Source organism: Thalassophryne amazonica, chromosome 5 (assembly GCF_902500255.1).
Source record: "Thalassophryne amazonica chromosome 5, fThaAma1.1, whole genome shotgun sequence".
NCBI lineage: Eukaryota > Metazoa > Chordata > Actinopteri > Batrachoidiformes > Batrachoididae > Thalassophryne > Thalassophryne amazonica.
In genome coordinates this window covers 120,282,833-120,309,106 of record NC_047107.1, presented here as the reverse complement: position 1 = coordinate 120,309,106, position 26,274 = coordinate 120,282,833, and the positions used below count along the sequence as shown (strand labels likewise).

The 26,274-nt window shown below is 45.2% G+C and overlaps 1 protein-coding gene and 1 long non-coding RNA gene across 2 annotated transcripts in view; one reads left to right on the top strand and one right to left on the bottom strand.

Annotated features, from left to right (window-relative positions):
* The window catches only part of fras1 (Fraser extracellular matrix complex subunit 1), a 786,018-nt gene that overhangs the window by 402,069 nt on the left and 357,675 nt on the right, over positions 1-26,274 (top strand). Inside the window, exons 18-19 of the mRNA XM_034171199.1 lie at positions 12,345-12,485; positions 22,183-22,332. Coding sequence (XP_034027090.1) covers positions 12,345-12,485; positions 22,183-22,332 — 291 coding nt within the window. The remainder of the gene's footprint in view (positions 1-12,344; positions 12,486-22,182; positions 22,333-26,274) is intronic.
* Positions 8,252-26,095, bottom strand: LOC117511203. The gene is made up of 3 exons (XR_004560909.1): positions 26,086-26,095; positions 20,821-20,836; positions 8,252-8,325 (listed from the first exon to the last, which is right to left on the bottom strand). It is a non-coding gene; the product is annotated as an uncharacterized LOC117511203 (long non-coding RNA).

Below are 26,274 nucleotides of genomic sequence, written 5' to 3'. Positions count from 1 at the left end.
AACCTGCTTCGCGGGGAGGCACGCGCGTGGGCTACAGCGCTCTGGGAGCAGAACTCACGGCTCCTTCATTCATACGATGGGTTTGTACGGGAGCTCAGAACGGTGTTCGATCATCCCAACAGAGGCGAGTCCGCTTCAACCGCACTACTGTCCATACGACAGGGGCGTCGGAGCGCAGCTGCCTATGCAGTCGCCTTCCGCATCGCGGCGGCGAGATCCGGCTGGAATAGCACTGCCCTCCGCGCTGCCTTTGTAAACGGACTGTCTCTGGTCCTAAAAGAGCACCTGGTGGCTAAGGACGAACCGCGGGATTTAGATGGGCTCATCGATCTAGTTATACGACTCGACAACCGGTTAGAAGAACGCCGTCGGGAACGAGGCGAAGGGCGTGGCCAGGCACGCGTCGTCCCTCTCCCTTCCCGGTCCGATCGAGCTCCGCCCTCCCCACGCTCCTCTGTTCCTGCGCTCCGTGGGGTCACAGCTCCCCCTACTGACGAAGCTAGGGACACGAGTAGGGCAACATTTAGGGCACCAGATGCACAAAGGAGATGGACCCACGGAGCGTGTCTTGTTTGTGGTTCAATAGAGCACCATGTGAGAGACTGCCCCGAGCGGTCAAACGCCAAACGCCCGCCCTTAGAGACTGGGCCAGGGGTGGGCCAAAACATTCACGTGGGACATACCCACATTGCTACACGACTCCCAGTCACGATCCTGTTTGAGGATTCAACCCTGAAGGCCCCAGCACTGGTGGACACGGGCTCTGAGGGGAATCTGCTAGACAGTAGATGGGCCAGGGAGATAGGGCTCCCTCTGGTGGCTCTTACCTCGCCTGTGCAGGTTCGAGCACTAGATGGCTCCCTACTCCCACCAATCACACACAAGACACCTCCAGTAACTCTGGTGGTGTCAGGCAACCACCGGGAGGTGATCGAGTTCTTCGTGACTCAGGCCACCTCCCGTGTGGTTTTAGGATTTCCATGGATGCTTAAGCACAATCCCCGGATTGATTGGCCGTCCGGGGTGGTGGTTCAGTGGAGCGAAACCTGCCATCGGGAGTGTCTCGGTTCCTCGGTTCCGCCCGGCTCCCAAGCTAAGGAGGAGGTCCGAGTCCCGCCCAATCTGAAGGCGGTGCCAGCGGAGTACCATGACCTTGCGGACGTGTTCAGCAAGGATCTGGCTCTCACGCTTCCTCCCCACCGCCCGTACGATTGTGCCATTGATTTGGTTCCAGGCAGTGAGTTCCCGTCCAGTAGGCTGTACAACCTCTCACGGCCGGAACGCGAATCAATGGAGACCTACATCCGGGACTCATTAGCCGCCGGGTTGATCCGGAATTCCACCTCACCGATGGGCGCTGGTTTCTTTTTTGTGGGTAAAAAAGATGGCGGACTTCGTCCATGCATTGATTACAGGGGGTTGAATGAGATCACGGTTCGCAACCGATACCCGTTGCCCTTGTTGGATTCAGTGTTCACCCCCTTGCATGGAGCCAGAATCTTCACCAAGCTGGATCTTAGGAACGCGTACCATTTGGTTCGGATTCGGAAGGGAGACGAATGGAAGACGGCATTTAACACCCCCTTAGGTCATTTTGAGTACCTGGTCATGCCGTTCGGTCTCACTAATGCTCCCCCGACCTTCCAAGCGTTGGTAAACGATGTCTTGCGGGACTTCCTGCACCGGTTCGTCTTCGTATATCTAGACGATATACTCATCTTTTCTCCGGATCCTGAGACCCATGTCAAGCATGTACGTCAGGTCCTACAGCGGTTGTTGGAGAACCGTCTGTTTGTGAAGGGCGAGAAGTGTGAGTTCCACCGCACTTCTTTGTCCTTCCTGGGGTTTATCATCTCCTCTAACTCCGTCGCCCCGGACCCGGCCAAGGTTGCGGCGGTGAGAGACTGGCCCCAACCCACAAGCCGTAGGAAGCTGCAACAGTTCCTCGGCTTTGCTAATTTCTACAGGAGGTTCATCAAGGGCTACAGTCAGGTAGTTAGCCCCCTGACAGCCCTGACCTCTCCAAAAGTTCCCTTCACCTGGTCGGACCGGTGCGAGGCCGCGTTCAAGGAGTTGAAACGGCGCTTCTCGTCTGCACCAGTTCTGGTGCAGCCCGATCCTAGCCGCCAGTTAGTGGTTGAAGTGGATGCCTCGGACTCAGGGATAGGAGCGGTGCTCTCCCAGAGCGGGAAGACCGATAAGGTCCTTCACCCGTGTGCCTATTTTTCCCGCAGGTTGACCCCCGCTGAACGGAACTATGACGTCGGCAATCGGGAACTCCTTGCTGTGAAAGAGGCCCTCGAAGAGTGGAGACATCTGTTGGAGGGAACAGCCGTGCCATTCACGGTTTTCACTGACCATCGGAACCTGGAGTACATCAGGACCGCTAAGCGTCTGAACCCCAGGCAAGCCCGCTGGTCACTGTTCTTTGGCCGTTTTGACTTCCGGATTACCTACCGCCCCGGGACCAAGAACCAGAGATCGGATGCATTGTCCCGGGTGCACGAAGATGAGGTCAAAACGGAACCGTCGGATCCCCCGGATCCCATCATCCCGGAGTCCGCTATCGTGGCCGCCCTCACCTGGGACGTGGAGAAGACCGTCCGGGAGGCCCTGACCCGTGTCCCGGACCCCGGAAACGGACCAAAGAACAAACTATACGTCCCACCAGAGGCCAGGGCCGCAGTCCTAGACTTCTGTCACGGTTCTAAGCTCTCCTGTCACCCGGGGGGTGCGAAGGACCGTGACAGTCGTCCGGCAACGCTTCTGGTGGGCATCCCTGGAGGCCGATGTCCGGGATTACGTCCAGGCCTGTACCACCTGCGCCAGGGGCAAGGCCAACCACCAGAAGACCTCAGGGCAGCTACAGCCACTGCCCGTGCCTCATCGCCCCTGGTCCCACATCGGCCTGGACTTCGTCACGGGTCTCCCGCCGTCCCAGGGAAACACCGTCGTCTTCACGATAGTGGACCGTTTCTCCAAGGCGGCCCACTTCGTGGCCCTCCCGAAGCTTCCAACGGCCCAGGAGACAGCGGACCTCCTGGTCCACCACGTCGTCCGTCTGCATGGTATACCATCAGACATCGTCTCCGATCGCGGTCCCCAGTTCACCTCACACGTCTGGAGGAGCTTCTGCCGGGAACTGGGGGCCACGGTCAGCCTCTCGTCTGGGTATCATCCCCAGACCAACGGGCAAGCAGAGCGGGCGAACCAGGACTTGGAGCAGACACTACGCTGTGTGACAGCCGCGCACCCGACGGCCTGGAGTACCCACCTGGCCTGGATCGAGTACGCTCACAACAGCCAAGTGTCATCAGCCACCGGCCTCTCCCCGTTTGAGGTGTGCTTGGGGTATCAGCCCCCCTTGTTTCCGGTGGTCGAGGGAGAGGTCGGTGTGCCCTCGGTCCAGGCCCACCTACGGAGGTGCCGTCGGGTGTGGCGTGCCGCCCGCTCTGCCTTGTTGAAGGCCCGGACGAGAGCGAAGACACATGCAGACCGGCGGCGGGCCCCGGCTCCCACGTATCGTCCTGGGCAGGAGGTATGGTTGTCCACCAAGGACATTCCCCTTCAAGTGGACTCCCCCAAGCTCCAAGACCGATACATCGGCCCCTTCAAGGTCCTCAAAATCATCAATCCCGCCGCAGTGAGGCTTCAGTTGCCGGCCTCGCTGCGGATTCACCCGGTATTCCACGTCTCCCGGATAAAGCCCCATCACACCTCACCCCTCTGCACCCCGGGTCCGGCACCACCTCCTGCCCGGATCATCGACGGGGAACCGGCTTGGACCGTGCGTCGGCTCCTCGATGTCCGTCGAATGGGTCGGGGTCTTCAGTACCTGGTGGACTGGGAGGGGTACGGCCCCGAAGAACGCTCCTGGGTGAAGAGGAGCTTCATCCTGGACCCGGCCCTCCTGGCCGACTTCTACCGTCGCCATCCGGACAAGCCCGGTCGTGCGCCAGGAGGCGCCCGTTGAGGGGGGGGTCCTGTTGTGTGGGCCGCTGAAGAGGAGGTACTGCTGGCCCACCACCACCAGAGGGCGCCCTGCCTGGAGTGCGGGCTCCAGGCACCAGAGGGCGCTGCCGCCGACGAGGGCTGCCAGGGTGACAGCTGTCACCCATTACTGGACACAGCTGACTGCACTCAGGACGGAGGTATATCAGCAGGACAGCGTCTCCACCTCAGTGCCGAGATATCGCCTTGAGATTAAGGTAACCTTCTCTGCAAGCTCATATTGAAGACTCTGATAAACCTTGGTAAACCTTTTCAGGACAGCTGACTACAGAAAGCTACTTGCTTGGATAAGTACTCACCTTTCCTGCTTCATTGTAACAAGAGGTGGAGGCGGCTTCTCCCCTCTCCGTCTACTGGGTGCTGTCGCATCCATACCTGTGTGTTTGTGCTCTTTCCCGCCAGCAGTACCGGATCCGACGAGCGGAGGCAGTGGCCACCTGGGAATTCGGGACTTGGCGGTTCCAGTACTTCTGGGGTTCGGTGGCAGAGGAAATCTGGGTGGTTCCGGTTCGACTAGGACGGACGCCTCCTACCTTCGAGCCTGCCCACACGACACCAGCAGATTTCGGCTTCAAACTCCAAATTATTAATTGTTGTATTGGTTGTGCTCTTTTCACAACAGTAAAACTTGTTATTCACCTTTCTCCATTGTCCGTTCATTGCGCCCCCTGTTGTGGGTCCGTGTACCTACACTTTCACAACAATTAGTTTGTTTAAAATTTTAACTATAAGTCAAAACTGTCTTGCTGTGCATAACTCCTGTGACACGTCTGCAAGTGTGTATGGCTGTGAATTTTTTTTTTTTTTTGGTTGTGTGTGTGTGTGTGTGTGTGTGTGTGTGTGTGTGTGTGTGTGTGTGTGTGTGTGTGTGTGTGTGTGTGTGTGTGTGTGTGTGTGTGTGGGTGGGGGGTTGTTGCCCTGCTTTTCTCTCTGGTCACCAGGTTTCTTTTGTTGAGGGAAGGCTAATCTGAGACCGAAGCACTGGCTTGTTGTTGTGTCAGTAGCTGCCAGTGTACTGAAGTCAGTACTAAAAGTTATCAGTTTAGCTTTTAGCTGTAACTTCTGCAAAAATTTTTTAGGGGTTTATTGGTTTAGTTTTATAAAAGTTAACTTTTCAGTTAGCAGATTAACAGTTATCGAAGCTAACTTTTTGGTCAGCTGTGCCCACCACTGTTTAGTACATAGTATTCAAATAGAAATTGTTTTCAGTGTATTTTACACATCTGTCATTGGTGTGTAGTGGTTTAAAATGGATTGTCTCTAATTTAGCTATAGCCAATGAAAGACCTTTCATTGGATTCAGGTGTGTTGGAGCAGGGAGACAACTAAGAGTGTCAGGAATGTGGCTCTCGAGGACCGAATTTGGCCACCCCTGGCCTAGACGATGAAAAATGAAACGCATCACAATTTAAAATAAGAAATATGTTTAAAGTGGTTGCAAAAAGCTTTAACCATTCTGTCATTGAATGACAAAAGAAGAAATCACAATTTGGCTTTCTTTTTTGTAAATGACTTGCACAAGTGTATTTGTAATTATTTACTATTTATACACAAATTGATTAAAACTAATTGAAGTAAAAATATCACTGGAGAGAATGTTGTGATCGAAGCAAACCAAAGCACACAGGGACAACAGTCCTTACAACAACAATAAGGTTCATGTATGAACAAGCTGAGAGGTTGGTTGAGGACACAGGTGGAAGTCTGGTGTCTGGAAGGGAATCCAGTGAACAGTGTACAGGGGTATAAGCAAATGAGGAATCCAAACAAAGTGTCAGAATATCATAAATGAACAGTAGAAAGTTAGGACTTAGCAGGCTAGGCTCAGGAAGCATGTGCAGGCAGCGTGGGTTGGCAACTGCAGAACTAACACAGAGATTAAACGTGAGAAATCTGGCATGGAAGCAAGACAAACTGGCCCTGAAATGAGGGGCTGGGATTAAATTGTGCAAGGAGCAGACCCATCAGAATGAAGGCACCATGGAGGAATATTCTTTAGAGAAACAGTCACCAAGAGAACAAAATCAGACACCAGAGACATGACAAAACACAAAGCAGATATCTGAAGAATTATTCAAATATACTGAATTGACCGTGAATTTAGGGATGTGTACACACGAATTCATCCACTCACCTGATTTGGGCAAAAAGCTAACCCTGTCATATAAAGACAGATGTGTGTTTGGACATCAGTTGGCAGTGGTGCACTTGTGTTCTAAACGTATTCATCGAAAGGAGAATGAACTAAAACCGGGTTCAGGGAGAGTAATAGTCCTCTAGGATTGGCCCGTCTTCAAACAGATGAATCAAATCAGTCTTGATGTGAAACCTTGTTTCACTCAGAAGTCCATCACATCACAGAACCTTCAGGTTCAGCATGATCATGAGGCAGCAGCTCAGCAGAGACGTGCAGACGGATCACGTTAACCCAAAACAAAATTATCTCATGTTCTGTAAGAACACTTCAGCAAGTAATCGCAAGAGAAAAGACAAAGCAAGTCAGTCTAGTCTAGTTTCTCAGTTACAGAATCTTTCATACTTTCTGGTGTGTTTTCATCTATTAACTTGTTCTTTTTGGTTGAACTCAGGACTATTTATTATGGCTGTGAAACTATCCATAAAATATGCTCCATGTGCCATTTATTTCATTGTAGAGAGTTTATGTTCTCTTCACTGTTTTTTAACTTTTCTTTCTGTTTCAATGATTGAATCCTTCTTTTTTCTAGTCATGTTTTATCTTATTTTTTTATTTATTTAGGTTAAAATTGACAGGGCTTCCTTCAGGCCTTCGGTGATGCACATCACAGGAGTTCTGAGCTCTAAATCAGAATCAGAATCATATTTATTGCCAAGTAAGTTCACACATACAAGGGATTTTATCTGGTGTTATTGATGCATAAACAATAAGACAATAAATGAAAAACACTTCTGCAAGAAGTAAAAGAGTCAAATAGGCAAAACTATATTCACTGTTAAATAAATATAATGGAATGGAATGGGACTGTCCAAAAACAGGTGATTGGAGTACAGATGTACAGTACCTTTCAGTGCAGGGATGACCAACCTGTACTTTATGGTTTGGCGGGGAGCAGGGTAAGCGGGGATCACTGGCATTATTTATTAGTCTAGCTGTGGATGGAAAGAAACTGTTTTCGTGTCTTGAGGTTTTGGTGATAAAAAGTTTGTGACACAAGTGGGAGGGATCAGGCACAATCTTCCTTGCTTGCCTTAGGGCCCTGGAGGTGTACAGGTCCTGTAGGGATGGCAGACTACAGTTGATCAATTTCTCTGCTGCATGGATGTGCAGTCTGCTCCTGTCCTTAGCAGGGGCAGCAGCCAACCAGACAGTGATGGAAGAGGAGATGATGGACTCAATTATGACAGTGTAGAAGTTCACCATTATTGTTTTTGGCAGGTTGAACTTTCATATCTGCTACAGAAAGTACAGCCTTTGTTGTGCTGTCTTGATGAGAGAGCTGACATTCAACTCCCACTTGAGGTCCTGGGTGATGGTGATCACCAGGTAGCGGATGGACTCCACAATGGCACCTGGGGAGTCACACAGGGTGATGGGGTTGGCCAGGACTGAGTTCTTTCTGAAGTCAACAACCATCTCCACTGTCTTGAGGGCGTTAAGCTCCAGATTGTTCTGTCTGCACCAGGACACCAGGTGGTCAATCTCATGTCTGTAGGCAGACTCGTCCCCATCAGAGATGAGTCCAGTGAGGGTTGTATCATCCATGAATTTCGGGACCTTTACAGACTGATGACTGGAGGTGCAGCTGTTGGTGTACAGGGAGAAGAGTAGAGGAGAAAGAATGCAGCCTTGGGGGATCCGGTGCTGATGAACCATGTTTTGGAGCCATACCCTCCCAGTTTCACATGCTGCCTCCTGTTGGACAGGAAGTCAGTGATCCACCTGCAGGTGGAGTAAGGCATGCCAAGATGAGAGAACTTGTCCTGCAGCAGGGCCAGGATGACTGTATTGAAAGCAGAGATGAAGTCCACAAACAGAATCCTGGCATAGGTTCCTGAGGAGTCCAGATGCTTGAGGATGAAGTAGAGGGCTGTGTTAACAGCATCATCTACAGACCTCTTGGCTTGGTAGGCAAACTGCAGGGGATCCAGGTGTGGGTCAGAGATGGCCTTGAAGTATGTGAGGACAAAACGCTTCATCACCACAGAGGTCAGGGTGACGAGTCTGTTTTCATTAAGTCCTGTAGTTCTTTGGTTTTTTGGGGGGGATGGGGATGGTGGTGGAGACCTTCAAGCATGCTGGCACCTGGAATGTCTCCAGTGAGGTGTTGAAGATGTCTGTGAACAACAGGGACCGTTGTTCTGCACAGTTTTTCAATATGGATGGGGAGACAGTCAGGTCCAGCTCCTTTGCCTGGATCCTGTCTCTTGAAGAGCTTGTTAACATCCCTCTCATGAATGGAGGAGGTGGGGGACCTTTGTGTGAGCAAGGGAGTAGTATGGGGGAGAAGATTCCATTTGGGGAGGGGGAGGAGGTGCTGGTGGGTTGAAGCTGATGATCGCTGTGGGGGATGGTAATAGGACTGTCCCATTGTCACTGTCTGCAGTAAAACTCATTCAGCTGGTTTGCCAGACAAGCATCCTTGACAGAGTGGGGGAGGTTTGGTTTGTAGTTGGTAATCGGTCTGAGTCCTTTCCAGACAGAAGCAGAGTCATTGGCTGAGAACTGATGTTGATGTTTCTCAGCATACAGCCATTTAGCTTCCCTAACCGCCTTCCCAAACATGTACTTTGACTCTTTAAACCTGACCTTGTCCCCACTTCTGAAAGCCTCCTGCTTCTGCAGTCTCAACTGTATGAGTTTAGGACTAAACCAGGGTTTGTCATTGTTATACCTCCCTGTGGTACATGATGGAATGCATCAGTTTTCACAGAAACTGATGTAGGTAACAGCATCTGTGTACTCATCCACACCGTTGGTGGTAGTCTTGAACACATCCCAGTCCATGTTTTCCAAACATACCTGAAGATCCTCCACAGCCTCACTGCTCCACTGTTTAGAGGTCCTCAGGTTTGCAGAGCTTTTGTTTCTGCCTGTAGGTAGCAATCAGGTGAACCATCGCATGGTCAGAGTGGCTCAGAGTGGCATGGCAGATGACATGATAAGCATTGTTCATAGTTGTGTAACAGTGATCCAGAGTTCTGTCCTGTCTGGTCGGACATTTAATAAGATTTCTGGATTTGGGAAGATTGTGGGAGAGGTTACCTTTGTTAAAGTCGCAGAGGACAATAACTAAAGAGTCTGGATTAGTCCACTCCACACACAGTATCTGGTAGGTGAACATGCATTGTGTCTCCTCCACGTTGGCCTGCGGTGGAATGTAAACACAGACTAGAATGAATGAGATGAACTCATGGGGAGAGTAGAACAGTTTGCAATTAATGAAAAAGTTTCCAGATCAAGAGAGCAGTGCTGTTGGATCACTGTTGCGTCATTACACCAGCCACTGTTGATGTTAAAACAGATTCCACCACCCTTCATTATGCGAGAGAGTCCTGTGTCTCAGTATACTTTGGAGCATTGGAAGCCTGCCAGCTGCAGCGCAGAGTCCAGAATTGATCCACAAAGCCACATCTCTATGAAGCACAAAACTGCTGATGCAGCGAAGTATCTGCTTTTCCCCACCAATAGCTGGACTTTGTCCATTTTATTTTACAGACAGCGCACGTTGGAGAGGAATATTCCTGGTAGCACTGTACAGTGGCTGCGACAGCCAAGTCGCAAAGAGCACTAGCGCATCTCCCCCTCCTGCAGCATTGCACTGCGCGGGTCAAGGTGAGGGCACCTTTGACCAACATGCCCAATAAATCCGCTAAATGCTCAAGAAAAATGGGAAATAAATCCACTGGTGTTGTTCCCCTGATCTTCATGAGCTTTGCACGGGTGAGGTCCAGTGTTGCAGACCAAACGTTCCCCCCCCTAAAAATTGGTCTGTCCTGCCTCCACTGCACATGCATCATTTGGGACCACAGCAGCTCGTCTGAGATTGACTGTCTTCACCCAAAGCGATCAAAGAGAATAATGTGATCATTAATCATCAGATGACAAGGTAAAACCTCTTAAATTATTCTACAATCTGTTTCAAGCAGAAAAAAGGTGATAATCGGTGAGTCGCTACTGACGCTTTGAAATGATGGAGGCGCAGTGAACGCAGCAGCTAGCAGCTTCCTCTGTCGCTTCCTCCATGCTTCAGATATCTGTCGCTGAGATAGATGATGTCTGGAGTGCTGTTGTAAGCAGAAACAAGGTGATAATCGGCGAAACACTGGTGACGCTCAGAAATGTCGCATGCACAGTGAAGGCAGGGTGGACCGATTTTTAGGGTGACTGTTTGTTCTGCGATACTGGGAACCGTTGCAAATCACAAAAATAACACACAAAAACAAACAAAAAACACAGAGGCAGCCGTGTGCAGCGCAATCGTGGAAGGTCAGTTCACATGACAGAACCACCATGAATGACTTTATCCTGCAATGTGTCAAGCATTAAAAAAATGGAAAATTTGCTTTTTTTTTTTCTCATATATTTGTCCCTCCGGAGTATTAGTTACAGCTGTCCAAAAATGAGCCACAAAGAGGAAGAAAAGTCACATTTATTTTTAACTTTGTGCAACTGCTTCATGTAACACGGAACAAGATTAATTTAATTCCAGCTTTATTTATTTATAACAGAAATAGCATATCAGCAAGCAGAAGCTAATGAGCTAATTAGTGTTGTTGAATGTGGCACAAAGAACTCGAGTAAATTGCTTCTTGTTGCTACTAATCAGAAAAAAACTCATACCAGAGGTAACCATGCACATTTTCCTTAATAATGTAAATTAATTTCTTAATTGATTATCCATTTTTAAAACATTATACTTGGACTTACCTTAGTCAAGCCATCCTCCTCATTGTCTTCAGGCTGTCCCGCAAAGTGTAAACAAGTTTTATTGCAATTCATATAAAGGTTATTTATTAAAGAGAGCAGTCTTCCAAATTCAGAGCATTAATTATTAATTTCATTTGTTTTCTAAGACTCAGCATCTCCTTCTCATTCAGATCTTTTTTTTTTCTTCTTGTTTTAAGGTGGTTAGCATCCAGCTTAATGGTGCACTACCACCACCGTCTGGTTCAGACTATGGCTTAGACAGTACCTCATACAGGACCAGCTTGTCACGTGTAGACAATGCCATCATGTGGCTCTAGATGATAATGCAATATTTTTGTCCTATAAATCACTTAAAAAATATAAGTTGCAGGACTAGCCACACCAGTAAAAAAAAAAAAAGAAAAAAAAAAAAAAAAAAAAAAAAAAATATATATATATATATATATATATATATATATATATATATATATATATATATATATATATATATATATAATAATTCCGTTATGTGTTGTTCTGTTATAGAATTTGTCCTCTTTTAACCAGTCTGAGTCACAAATTTGGCACACTGTAACCTGTTGAAAATGGACAATCAATCCCAAGACCTTCTTCCTGTGAGGAAAGAAGGCTGACTATGGCTCTATCATGTTGTCCAACCAGAAAGGTTTTTCCCAGCAAAGTCTTCCAGAATATTCAGCAAGTAACATTTTAGATCTATTTTAAAAGCAAATGGGGCATTCACATGTTGGAGTCTAACATGTGGGCCAAATGCTTTTGGTGTGTGTCTATAGCTGGTGCAAAGGTGGGCGATGTGCACGCAGGGTTTGGATTTATTATGCTCTTTAGTAATGGGCGTGCTGTAGCTCCAACATAATAACAACCAATCAGATCTGCCTTTTCTATCAGAGTCCACTGAGCGCACAGTGCTTTGATATTATGGGGTGCAAGTGAGAGGTGTGAGAGCTTTTCTGGCATGGAAATGGATCTGTGCAGACACAGCACGCGTGGAGAATCTGCTGGCAAAAGACATAAAGCTGGAAGTTGCTATGACAGTTGGATGAACACATATGTGAATATTGCGTCCTTTATACCTATTGCATCCACTAAGACCACCATGAACATGGCCATGCACATATAGGTACAGCTGTGTCTGGTGCAACTTTAGATGGCACTCACGTAAATTCCTTAATGAATGGAAGTATCGACACACGTAGCATGCAGTAGTTCTTAAAGTAAGTTAAAAACGGTTCAGTCTGTCTTTCACTGGATATTTGCTTTTATTCTTTCTGTGGTGCAACATTTGTTCCAATTTCCACCTTCAACATAATACCCCCAGTCACCCAAATAGAAAATAATACAGGAGGATTTGATACAGTCTGGATTTGATTTAATCTTATATGCAACTTTTTGTCTCTGTCCTTCTTAGAATGTCATTCGTCCTGCCAACATTGCACTGGACCAAATGCAGATAACTGTACATCCTGTGCATCGTCATTGAACCTACACCAAGGTCACTGTGTTTCCACCTGCCCACAAGGCTTCTTTTTCCAGGACAACAAGTGCCAAGGTGAGTGCATGCACAGAAAGGCCCACATTGACAGAGGTATCAAGATGCTGCACACCCAAGCAAGCAGCAGGCTCAGGGATAAATTCACAATCACACTTTAATGATGATAGGCTGCTGCAGTCAGTCAAAGCAAAACAGTTACCAAGCAACAAGTCATTAAGAAAAAAAGCACAGGCAGGGTCGGGGGATTGGTTAACAAGTCAACAAAGAGATCTGGATCCAGATCGAAAACCAAACAGACCACAAGGAATCTGCAGACATCAGTCTTTCAGTGTACAGAGTCGTGATCAATGTGTATCTGGAAACCAAGTCTTTGTCCCCAAACAGTAATTAAAAGCAATTTAAAGGGGTCATACTGAGCAAAATTATGATCTGCCTTCATGGTTTCATGTTCAATATCATCAAACTCCCACAATTCAGTGCCTGCTTTTGTAGTAACATTTTTGCCTGAAACAGCTCATTTTAGACTTCCTCACTGAATTTCTAGTCTCTTGTTGTTCTCTGAGGTATGCTCACAGAAGAAGGGGTGTGGCAAGCAGCAGCTCCTTTCCATTTAAAGCAAAGAACAAAGAAATTTGTTACAGACCTGAGAAGAGATTATTTAAGGATTCATTCATTCGTCCATTTTTGCCGCATAGCCTACTATTGGTGACAGAACGTCCTAAGGAGATGACCAGAGGTCATTCTCACCAGATGTTTGAAGCACCTCGGCTGGCTCCTTTCATTGCGAACAAGCAGTGGCTCTACTCTGGGTCCCTTGAGGACATTCGAGCTTCTAAACCTGTCCAGGCGTGTAAGCCCAGATACCAGTCCGAAGAACCTCATTTCTGCCACTTGAATCTGAAACCTTCTTCTTTCAGTCACTTCCTAAAGTTCATGACCACAGGTGAGGATCGGAGCGTAAACTGACCTTGACTGTCGGGTACAGTGCCTATAGGACCTGAGAAGCAGCCCCAAATTATCTGTTGATCTCAACCCTCATTTTATACCCACTTGTGAACAACACCCTGAGATCCTTGAACTTGGGGCAGTAAGTTTCCCCTGACCCAAAGGGGACAATACACTCTTTTCTGACAGAAGGCCATGGCCTCAGATTTGGAGGTGTTGATCTTGACCTCAGTTGCTTCACACTCAGCCTCAACTTGCCCAGCGTGCACCAGAGATGTAATTTTGAGGTCATCAAACTGGCCACCTTCAATCTTCAACAAAACTATGAGACATCTCGTAGCCTACAGTATATTAGCTTGCAGCAAAGGTGTGTAATGTCATTCCTTTAAGCTTGAATAATGTGTTCATTTAGCAAATTACCATGTTTAGATTCCAGTATTTCCTTAATTCCCCCCCACCCCCCCATGTAGCCTACTTTACAAAATGTACTTGCTTTTCAGAATTGTCCTCTTAAAAAAATATACTAATATGCTCTCACCTTTCAAAGTTGTCCCACTTTGAAAAAAAAATTACATGTAAAAAAGGTTCAAAAACAAACAAAAAAAACTTTTTTTCTAGAAATGTTCTCTTTTCCGAAATTATTCTTAATCATTTTCACTCATCTTCAACCGCTTATCCGGGGTGGGGGGGAGCAACAGCTCCAGCCGGGGACCCCAAACTTTCCTTTCCTGGGCCACATTAACCACCTCTGACTGAGGCATACCGAAGTGTTCCCAGGCCAGTGTGGAGATATAATCTCTCCACCAACTTCTGGGTCTTCCCCGGGGTCTCCTCACAAATGGACATGCCTGGAACACCTCCCTATTGAGGTGCCCAGGGGGCATCTTACCAGATGCCCGAACCACCTCAGCGGCTCCTTTCAACACGAAGGTGCAGTGAGTCTACTCTGAGCTCCCCACGGATGACCGAGCTTCTCACCTTATCTCTAAGGGAGACACCAGCCACCGGCTTGTACCCTCAATCTAGTTCTTTCGGTCATGACCCTACTATCATGAGCATAAGTTCTTTTATTATTATTTTCCGCAAATATTCTTAGTTTTCATCCTCTAAGGACTTTATGTAATCACTGGTTTTTGTCAGTAACGTTATTCAAAAAGTCTTCAGCCACCTGGTAGATAACTAATTCTTTTTGGTAGTGAGATAAAGAATTTCATGTAAAAAATGGATCCACTGAGTTTGATGAAATGGGACAGTGGAGATCCAGGTAAGGATCCAGATCTTTGAGGAGGTAAATGAAATCCACTGGAACAGAAGGTCGAATTGCCATATTTTAAGAAACTGTGTTAAGCCCTGGTCTCACCAAATAATGAAGGATAAATGATGAGCCTCGTAGCATGTTTTTTTGGTACGGGTCCAGTAGGGCTGTTCATGTTATATACTGAAAAAATAAAAGTTGTGAGAGACTTCGGGCCACTTGTTGTTTTTGTACTAAGCGTCTGGGCACCAGTAGATGGCAGTGTTCTATTTATTTGGACCCCGGTTATATCAGATGATTGTCAAATCAACTTTTTGACTTTACAAATGGCTTTTTTTTTCTTTTACAAATTAAGTTTAAAAACAAAACAACAACAACAAAACATTACAAGACAGCTCTGCGGTGTTTGCACATGCACAGTGCGAGCGCTTGGACGCTTGTAGCTCTTCAGGAGCAGGACACCCTGACGACGGCCAACCAGAATAATATCAAACAGGTTTGATTTTCATTCAACCATACGATCGGCGATCAGGAGGCGGTCGTGAGATGTTGACAGCTTGTTACTCCATGTACACTACACGATGCAGGACGCGCGATTAACCTGAAAGTCGGCCCAAAAAATTCTCGCACGAATGAAAAATCATCTGAAAAAGGGCCAAAACTCACACAGTGTAAAGCCAACATTTATGTGTCAATATTGAGTGCACATTTTACAATATAATAAAACGTGCGCACATTCTCTCCACATGCAAAACATTTTGCGATGACACTTCCAGGGCTCCATAAAATGCCTGTTTTTACAAATAAAAATGGAATATTTTACAAAAGCACATTTATCTGTAAACACCAACACACGACACATTAACGTGTTGGTTTACATAATGAATTTCTGAACCAATCTGTTGTGTGGGCCGCTGAAGAGGAGGTACTGCTGGCGCACCATCAGAGGGCGCCCTGCCTGGAGTGCGGGCTTCAGGCACGAGAGGGCGCTGCCGCCTCACAGGACAGCCGGGAGTGACAACTGTCACTAATTTAACTCCTGACAGCTGTCACCTATCACCAACTCATCAACCACTCCATAAAAGCCGGACGACATCTCCACTTGGCGGCTCCAGTATTCTCCGGGTTCAGTGGCAGTGGAAATCATGTGGGATCCGGCTCTTCTCTGGACGGACGTCTTCTATCCTCGAGCCTGCCCACACGTCACCTTAGTACATTTGACTCTGTCCAAAATTCTGTATTTGTCTATATTTCGTTGTGCACGCTTCACAACAGTAAAGTGTTGTATTTTTGGCTCATCTATTGTCCGTTCATTTACGCCCCCTGTTGTGGGTCCGTGTCATTACACTTTCACAACACAATCAGTGTTTAGCAGAGGTACTTTTACCCAGAATCCTTTGCGATCTGTCTGTGTTTGTTACAGAACTTCAGAATTTGTGCATTATTCAACATTAAAAGATATATGTTATATTTTAACTTTGTACAAATGACAGAATTGACATTCATGGCATTATTCTATCAGTATTCACACAAGACCATAAGTCAGGATTCCTTTATTTTTCAAGACCTCCGCCTGACCGGAGCATTGTGATTGGTAGACAGCTGGCTTTGTGGCTGCTCTCAGGGTGCTTCTGTGCTGTAGCTGTGTAGCTTCCAGAAGGGGGCAGCATGTTCAAACATAGAAGTGCTGAGTCATTCTTTGGGTCTTTTGTTGCTTTTTATGCTTGTAAAAGCGATCGTGGTGTTAAAACTCAAATTCAGCTTGCTAGCAGTTGCAAATGTACCAGAGACAATACTGGAATTTATCGGTTATCTGTAACTTCCGATACATTTTTGGGTGGTTCATCGGTTTATCTTTATCAAAGATAACTTTTCAGTTATCTGATTATCTGTTATCAAGGTTAATTTTTTGGTTATCTGTGCCCACCACTGATCAGATGAGTTCCTTGCTCCTGTGTGCGCACTGACACAATGATTTGACGAGCATTTACGCAGAACGAGAGTGCGTAAAAGGGCAATTTTGCAGACATTAACAGACGAACACAAAGGTAAAAGTTAGATCACCGGTGGCAAAATGAAGATGCAATTACGCAGAACAAGAGCGCGCAAAAGAGCGATTTTGCAGTAATTAACAGATGAACACAAAATTAAAAGTTGGATCATGGTGTCAAAATGACTGTAAAGCCGCAGAAGAAATAAAGCCAGTGAGAAGAAGCGCAGAGGTGACTGTCCAGGAACGCAGAACAAAGAAGCACAGAGGCAACTGTCCAGGAACGCAGAACGAGAGCGTGCAGAAGAGTGATTTTGCAGACATTAACGGACGAACACAAAGTTAAAAGTTGGATCACTGTGTCAAAATGACTGTAAAGCTGTGGAAGAAATAAAGCCAGGGAGAAGAATCATAGAGGCGACTGTCCAGGAACTGTCCAGGAATTCTAGCTGGTTTGGTGCATGTAATGACTCTGGAACATAGGTGAACAGCAGCCTGACGCATAAGTGCGCACACCGGCCAGACCATACAGGAGCATCTTTTTCGGACTGCATTTAAAAAATGTGACATTTTAAATGGATGCTGTGAATTGAAAACCCAAATTTTAAAGGGACCAAGTGTGGGAGGGCTGGAGGTTTGGACCAAACCCATGCCTACACGTGCACCAATGTCACGTTACATGGCGCTACATGGATCATATGTGGTTTGACGTGGGATATGCTGCGACACAAGCCACTCGATGCTGGACGGAGCTCAAATGACAGGTCGGTCATGGCTCACTAGAGGCTGATACCTGGCACATGTGAGGTACAGAGAGGCACATAGAGGCGCCTTAGTAGCAGATACGTGAGGGCTTAAAACGTCGATCATTCTTTGAACAATCACTGACACACCCATGCGTGGCTCATCATTCATGGCTTATTATTTGGTGGGGCCGAGGCTTTAGAAACAACATTCCAGAATTCTTCAGCCTTGGCTGAGGTATTTGCTCTCTCAGTGCCTTTCTAGTTTTACAAAATGTTGGCTGGTGTGTCGTGGAATAAAGTGTTTTTCCTCTGTGGTGGAAAAATTAGCACAAAACTCAGACAGTAGTTATTTATTACTTTCTCCACACGGCAAGCCGCAGGGGAGGTTCATGTTTGTTTTTACGTCGGCTACCACCGTGTGTAAATGTCTGATGGCTTCTCCTTTTCTTTCCTCCTGTGTAATTCACCTCTTTAAATCTATTTATTCTAATTGCTTATTCATTACCTCTGCTCTGTTTGCCGTCTCTGACCTGATCGGAAGACAGCTGACCCTTCTGTCTTCTTCTCTGGTCCTTTTAGCCTCACTGAACCTCTTTATTCATCACGAGCAAAACAGAAACTGCATTGCTTAGCTGTTTTTTCTTTCCTGCTAACTTTAGATGAGTAGTGCCATGTTGTCCGGACTATAAAGCTGGTCTCCCATTACTGATATTTGACACCCGACTGACAGTGTTTGTGGTGCAAAAACCACAGTCACTAGCATTGTAGGTCATTTTGAGCTATCAGTAGGGTTAAATTTGTGATAGGACACATCATGATCTGAAAGACCAAGAGTAGTCGGGTGCAATTGTGAAGATATATGGTATTAACAGCTGAGTGGATCCTTGTCATTTGATTGGTGCTTTGTACGTCACTTGACATGGATTATTTGTCCCATTTGTGTTGCATTGCATTTAGAGTGCCAATTGATTCCATTTAGAGTGCAGTTTGGTTTCATACCTTTGGTACCATTGTACGCTTCACACACGCACACACACACACACACACACACACACACACACAAAACAAATCCACTGCTCTGTAAGCCGTCTGGAGGCAGAGCTGTTAGGAGGAAGTTAGAATAAAAAGCTGGACTAATTTCTGACGTGATTTTTTTCGCTGTACTGAGGCAGTACACAGTCTCTCTCTCTTTTTTTTTTTTTTTTTTTTTTTTTTGGAAGTACACAAAGTTGGTGCACGGCATCACGGACGACATCGTCAGAATAATTTTTGGACTCGTATTTAAAGTTCGTGTTGGATTGTCAAAGCAGCAGTGATGCACCAAAGCTGGAGAAATTTCTGATGTGATTTTTCACTGGAGTGAGGAAGTACACAAACTCTTTTTCTTTTTTTTTTTTTTTTTTGGAAGTACACAAAGTCAGTGCAGTGATGCACCAAAATGTAAGTCCCTTTTCTATTGCTTATAAATTAATATAATATCAAATGACAAGGATCTATTTTAGCCTTTATATAAAACAGAGTGTTTTTACATTCTTTCAATGGAATGTATATTTAATTTGGTGAAAGCTGGAGCATACCATTTAACGAGGCAAAGCCTCATTGAATGGTATGTTCCAGCTTTCACCTCATGAAATATTCAAACCATTGAACTCATAAACATTCATTATTTGTATAATATTTATCAAAAATTAGGGCAAGTGTGTGATAAGGGAAGATCAAGCACAGGTGGAGCACGATGTGTAGCACAGAGGATGGATTGTTGATATTATAAGAACCCAAACCAAACTGTGACCTTGTTGGCTGCTCCATCTCATTCCACTGTTGCATATCGGACCGATACCAGGTGGCTCACACTATGTATCTTACTTTATCTTCACAGATGACTTTGTTATTATTTAGTGCATGCCTCTTGAAATAACTAACTTCTGCTTGACTGTCAATTTGGCTGCTCAGTTTTTTTGATACCAGGCGACGGCGTAAACTAGCATTAAGATGCAATGCAGATTGTGTAATTTGTTTGGGGGTTTTTTGTCACGAATGGGACAGGATTTCATTGCAGTGCATTGGAAATTACTGGACTAGGCAGTGAGCAGTGTTTTTTTCTGTGTGTGTGTGTGTGTGTGTGTGTGTGTGTGTGTGTGTGTGTGTGTGTGTGTGTGTGTGTGTGTGTGTGTGTGTGTGTGTGTGTGTGTGTGTGTGTGAGAGAGAGAGAGAGCAGTGGTGCCTTCAGAGACTCACCGTTCACTTACCTCTTTAAACCTCCTCTGCAAATATAATATACATCCATATATGCATGCATCTGCTCTTCAGTGGAAGACAGTTTCACATGTCAACAGATACATTTTAACTTTGTGTGAAAGTCTTGTTATAACCACAGACATTAGCACGCAGACAAGAGACAGTACCATTGTGAACACGCCCAGAAGCTCTCATGTCATGCAGCGGCATTCAAATTCGCTTGTATTCTGCACTAATCTGCTGTATGATACACAAATTTAGAGTGTTGCTGTAATGAATTGAGCTCAATTTCATCATGTTTGGAATCAGGAAGGTCAGAAAGCTGCAGTGGTAGGCCCAGTTATGTTGGGATTCATATATTTATTTAATTTTACCTAGTTTTGGACATTTGCGGTGTCTCATGTTTTATGGACGCTGTAGTGGACTGTGGTGGTGAAGAAAAAGCTGAGCCAGAAGGTGAGACCCTTGACGTACTTGATTTATACTCCTATCATCGCCTATAGTCTTGGGCTTTGGTAATGACCAAATTACAAGGTTATAGATATAAGCGACAGAAATGAGATTCCTCCGTTGGGTATCTGGGCTTACATTTCAGGACAGGGTGAAAAAGCTGGACTATCTGGGAGGGACTCTGAGTAGAGCCACTGCTTCTTTACATCAAAAGGAGAACGTTGAGGTGGTTTGGGCATCTAGTGAGGATGCCTCTTGGTCATCTCCCCGCGGAGGTCTTCTAGTCACATCCAACTGGGACGAGGTCCAGGGAAAGATCCAGGACACGCTGATGGGATTGTATTTCTCAGCTATCTTAGGAAGGTCTCAGGATCCCTCAGGAAGAGTTAGAATACTTGGATGAGGATAAGGAAGTGTGGGATGAGCGGCTTGGTCTACTGCCACCACGACTTAGATCCACATAAGCGGCAGAAAATAAATGAATGCATGAATAGTTTGCTCCTGCAAATTATATTCCAAAGTGACATGCGTTAAAAAAAAGAGGTGTAACGGTCCACAAAAATCACAGTTTACATGTTTTCGGTACAACATAAACAGGAGCACAACTTTAGAGATACAATATTTAGTTGATGTTCTTTCCACTAATGTGTGACTCCCAGATTGTTACAAATTGTTTTTTCATGAATTCTTGTCAAGTATATGTTTTCCAAATAAATGTGACTTGTACTCTGGTGGTAGGTCTGCGGAAAATATAATAATCACAATCACAGATTCAAGTGTAAATCTGAACACTCACAAAGCTCAATTCACAGTTGATGAGCTTGTTTGAGGTTATAAACTCCAGATACATTCTGTAAAAGTTTGTTCATGGTGAGCCCTCCCCAGCTTTGATTTTTCTCCTCATTTTCCTTTCCTGCCTCCTTTCTTCCTCCTCTTTTCCCTACTTCTTCCATCACTCCTGTCCAGTGATGCCGGTAACACGTTACTCTAATCTGACCACTTTTTTTAGTAACGAGTAATCTAACGCGTTAATCTTTCCAAATCAGTAATCAGATTAAAGTTACTTCTCCATGTCACTGTGCGTTACTATTATTTTTCATTGTGGGTCGATAGCAGCATTAAACTTGGTCTGTGGGCAGGAGGTCGGGGTTCGACTGAACTGACCACTTTCAGTGAGCTGTGAGCTTTTCATCCGCGTTTTTTTGCAGCTGCTCGACTCGTCCTCACCTCTTAAAGTGCGGTGATCAGCACACCTGCACTGAGCTTTACAAAGACATTTTTATACTTTTTTCCCTCCTTTATTTAGAATTCTGAGCTGAGCTGCTCCGTATCGTCTCGTTAAAAACAGCTGATCCTCCGCGACGCGTCAACAGCTAACACTATTTTCCACTCAAATGCACCTAAACTCTCTTTCTGAGGACCACATGATGTGAAAACGCAATAAAACTTTCTTACCTGTAAATCTGGTCATGTTTTCTGCATAAATAAATGTTATCCATTCTTTGTGCTCAAACGCCAAAGCAGGGGCGAATCTAGATGGAATGGGGGTGTGGGGCAAGGATGTGCCCCCCTCCCCCACAACACCCCTAGATTAAAGGTCCAGTTTTGAAGCCGTTTTTTACTACAACTACTAATACTGCTTAAAATAATAATAATTTTGACAAGTAAAATGTTTAGAGAATTTAAATGTTAGAAAAATGTTAGAATTTAATAGTTACATTTATAAACAATGTAGGTTTGAAATTGCAAGTTTTACTGTTACAGTGCTGTCAACAGTTAAATATGAGGTCAAGAAAGAGGTCTTTATTTTACTTTTTATAAAACAAGTATTTGTTTTCATTGAAGTCAAGAAAGGGTGACTATAAAGTGAGTTTTGGCAAAACAGGTATCATTGTCATGTTGACGTGGGTTGTTGTCGGCAGCTGGGGAAAGTAACTAAAAAAGTAACTAGTAATCTAACTTAGTTACTTTTACAATTGAGTAATCAGTAAAGTAACTAAGTTACTTTTACAAGGAGTAATCAGCAATCAGTAATTGGATTACTTTTTCAAAGTAACTGTGGCAACACTGCTCCTGTCCCACAATGAATCATGCATATTTACCCGTTTCTCCCCTCTCCTCCACCCTCAGCGTGCCATCCATCCTGTCAGACCTGCTCGGGCCCCTCCCTGGCTGACTGCACCTCCTGCCCCCCGCTGGCCTCGGTGCAGAATGGCTACTGCAGGAGCAGCTGCCAGGAGGATGGTCGTTTCCTCCACGCTGTCACCGGAGAATGCTTAAGTAAGTCTGTCTGCAGGTTCGGCTGTGCGGGTGCACGTTACTGCAGTGTTCATCAAACATTCTGATCCCAGAGGGAATAGAACCATCACCTCAGGTGGAGTGTTGGTGCCTTGCTTTGCCCTTTGAGTCTGTAGCAGCTGTCCCCTGCATTATTCACCAGCAAAGCACAGCTTGTTATATTTCTGTTTTTTTCTTTAAAGTTCTTCACTTTGGGTCATCTCTTGGTCTGCAGAAGTGAAAATGACATTGTAGAAGTCATTTTTTTTTCCCAAGAGTTTTTCCTTTAATTTGAAATCAGCTGCTTTAAAAAAACATTAACTTTATTGCATTCAAACTGTCTGTACTCAAGAGTGCAATTTACAAACTTTTAATGAATGTCTTGTTTGCACTGTTCAGGAGAATGATGCTTGAAATAACCAGCAGCATAAAGCTGATATGTGCAGCATCCTTTAGATCTTTGCAAAAAATAAAAGGCCAGCTTGAACCCATGTCCCTGCACTCCCTCAGTTCATCTCAGCTATGAAACAAAAAAAAAGATTCTTTTTTTGTGTGTGTGTGTTTTTTTTTTTTTTGCATGCAAACAAATGATAAAAAAGTACCATACAGAAAATAAATTATGAAGATAAGATTGTCGCGTGGCTCCCGCTGCTGTACTCGCTCCTGTCGCTGGGTAATGAAATGGGATTTTATCTGTCTGGACTGTCTGGCTGCAGAATAAAAGCCGTCGTGTTTACACGGTGGGACGCCAGTTTGGATGTGATAGACAAACACTAAACAGCATCTGAGGCAAACACGAAAGACGCATCGACTTCTAAGCACTGTTCAGTGACACCCTACATTTTAGCACCCGTGTCTATGTGCAGGCCCGCCATGGAATTCCAGGTGCATACAGACACAAGTGTGCGCAGTGATAAGTTTGATCAAACACACATTTGTGGTTGCAAGCACACGCGTACACACACCCAGTCTCAAATGGGTCAAACTCAGCCGAGCCAGAGTTAATCAAAGATGGCTTATGGCACTTCTGGGCAATAGAAACACTGAGGTCATCATTTCTGCATGGCCTACACACACACACACACACACACACATACACAAACGCGCCCTTGTTCGTCCGTCCTTGTGAGGATTCTCCTTGATGTAATGTGTTTCCCGAACCCAAACCATCAGAGCTACATGCAGAGCGTCCGCAGTATGAGCCGTCCTGCTTTTACCTCGGAGCAGCGCAGTGCTTCAGCCAGTGGTTGTGCACACGTTTGTGCTTATTCTAGATTGCAGTGTCTGCTGGGTGTGCACACTCCATCCGTGGTGGGAGGCTGGTGTCTGCATGAGGTTTCAGACTGCATCCTGTTCTCTTGGGCAGCTGCACACAGACGCAGCAGGGGAAAGCCAAAACAAGCACCTCTGGCTGCTGCTGCAGCTTCTTCTTATCTGTCTGACTTCAGGTACTTTCATATGCATCCATCTACTTCCAGGCTGTGGCTGCAGCATGATAATTAAATCCTCTTTCACAGAGAAGACATCATTTTAATGATGACCCTAATGATTAATTGTCCCATCAGTTAAATGGTAGAAGTTTGCATTGTTTGCTTATAAAACAGTACAATATGTATTTACATACACAAGCAACAGTTTTTGTTACTGAATGATGCAATTTGTTGTGATGTGATTGGATTTGGTGCAATTCGAACATTTCTTTGTAAACATTCTTTTGCCATGAAAATATTTAGAACAAGCCGAAAGGGAATGCCCCTTTTGGGGGGCATTCCATGTGATCATCTGATCATTCCATGTGCTATTTTTCCCCCGCTGGACCAAGGCCCGAAGGGGTATTGCGTTGTGGCGATGTCCATCTGTTCCAAAGAGGGTATAAGTGTTCTGAAATCAACTCCTCTCACACTTTTGGAAGGAATTTTATGAAACGTGTCCTTGTTATTGGTTGATAATACGCATATTATGATATTGTTTGAGTCAAGCCCATTTTTTCAGAGTTATGACTCTTGATTAACAAACCTAGTGAGTTGGTTCCTGTATTCTGAAATTAACTCCTCACCGATTTAGGATGAATTTTGGAAAACCTGGAACAAGTCCTTGATTATAGGTTGGTAATACACATATTGTAATATTGTACAAGATTGACACTTTTTGGTAGAGTTATGGCCCTTGATTAACAAACCTAGACTTTGCCAGTTTCATGACTTGGTGCCTGCATTCTGAAATCAACCCCTCACATAGGATGAATTTTGTGAAAATTGGTACAGTTCCTTAAAATGTTATCAGAATGTATCAAGCACTTGTTCCAAAGCAGCATTTTCCAGCGGGGATATTGTCCTCACAGAGCACTCTTGTCTTCTTATGTTCGAAAGGATAAAATAAATGCAAGCATTGGCACCCATGAAACTTCTAACGACCAAGGACAAACATCACTGATGACCTTTATGCGCTCGTCAGATTGTACAGGGGTATTTTCACCACTGTCAAAAAAGAAAAAAAGAAAGAGACCCGCACAGCCAGTCAGCTCCCAAGCAAACCTTTAATGCAGCACCAAAAAATGTGACGTTTCGGCCTCGCCCTTCCTCAGACATGTCCTGCGGGTCTTTCTTTTTTGCTTTTGATGCTATTTTTTGACCCTGCACGCTAATACATTTTGTGATGTGCGTGTCATTTCATGATTTTCTGCTGTATATTCACCACTGAACATTAATTTTTAAAGCATGATTTCACAGGCAGAACAAAATTGTAAAGGCGCCTTCTCAGGTTTTTATGTGTAAATATGAACTGTATGCATTTGGGAGCCCCGATCCAGAGGGAACTGTCCTAATCAGATGCTTCAACCAAATCGACCGATCCGCTCCACAGGAAACTCTTCACCCTGTGGATCCAGCTGCACTCCAACACTTCTTTTTGGCTGCTTGTGTCTCCAATCTCATCCTTTTGGTCATTGCTCAGTGTAGCTATCTGCAGCATTGGAAGTTGAATGGACTGCTGCACTTTAGCTGATGCTGATTTTTCCACTTATGAGCAAGACTTCAAGATGCTTGAAACTCCTTCAGTTGTGACCTGGAAGGGGCAAGCTACAGTTATACTGCAAAATACCGTGGACTCACATCAGAACCCGTTTATTTTCCGTCCAGTGCATGTAAAATGTCCCAACGTGCACTGCAGGTTGTGTTCTGATTAGAGTGCCTTTATTAGCGAGAGCTGCCTCAACTCAGAACATGGCGCCATTTTGGTTCCAACTGCGCTGAACTACTGAATGAACCTTTTATGTTTTCAACATTTTTTTAAATCAGTTAACCACATACAGCAGCACATCCAGGTACAGGTGCTATCAAATTATTAAGCTATCAAATTTACATAAATTTACAATTTATGATGATTTATTTAATTAATTTAAAGCCCGATTTATGCTTCTGCAGCTCTGTAACTCCGTGTCATGATGCCGACGTGCTTGACAGTTTTAAAGTTCTCCATCACTGGATTATGCTTTATTCTGGATTAATTTGACTCTCAACAAGCTTTTCTTTCTACAGTCATCACCTCCAAATCAAAGGTAAGCTGAATATTTTCCTCTTTTACTGACTTTGTGCTGTAAATGTGCAGACTTTTCTGATCAATTTATCAGTGTGCGCGCTGTAAAAACTGTTATAATATGATGGGAGACAAGGATTAAAAGCAGAAAAGTGACAAATCACAGCCGTTTGTGTCTGATTTAACAGGTGCACGTCAGGTTGCAGGTCCGAATCTGAACACAGTGTGAAAAAAATAAACGATTGGACTTTTAATCACAGAAATGACTCCGGACCAACTTCACTCAAATCGGCCAGTGTCAGAGCTGAACTTTAATTTGTATTTCTGCACGTCCAGACTGCTCGGGGTTTTTAATGGAAATACATTGCGATCGGACAGGACATTTGTGAATGAGATGTATGTAATGGATTA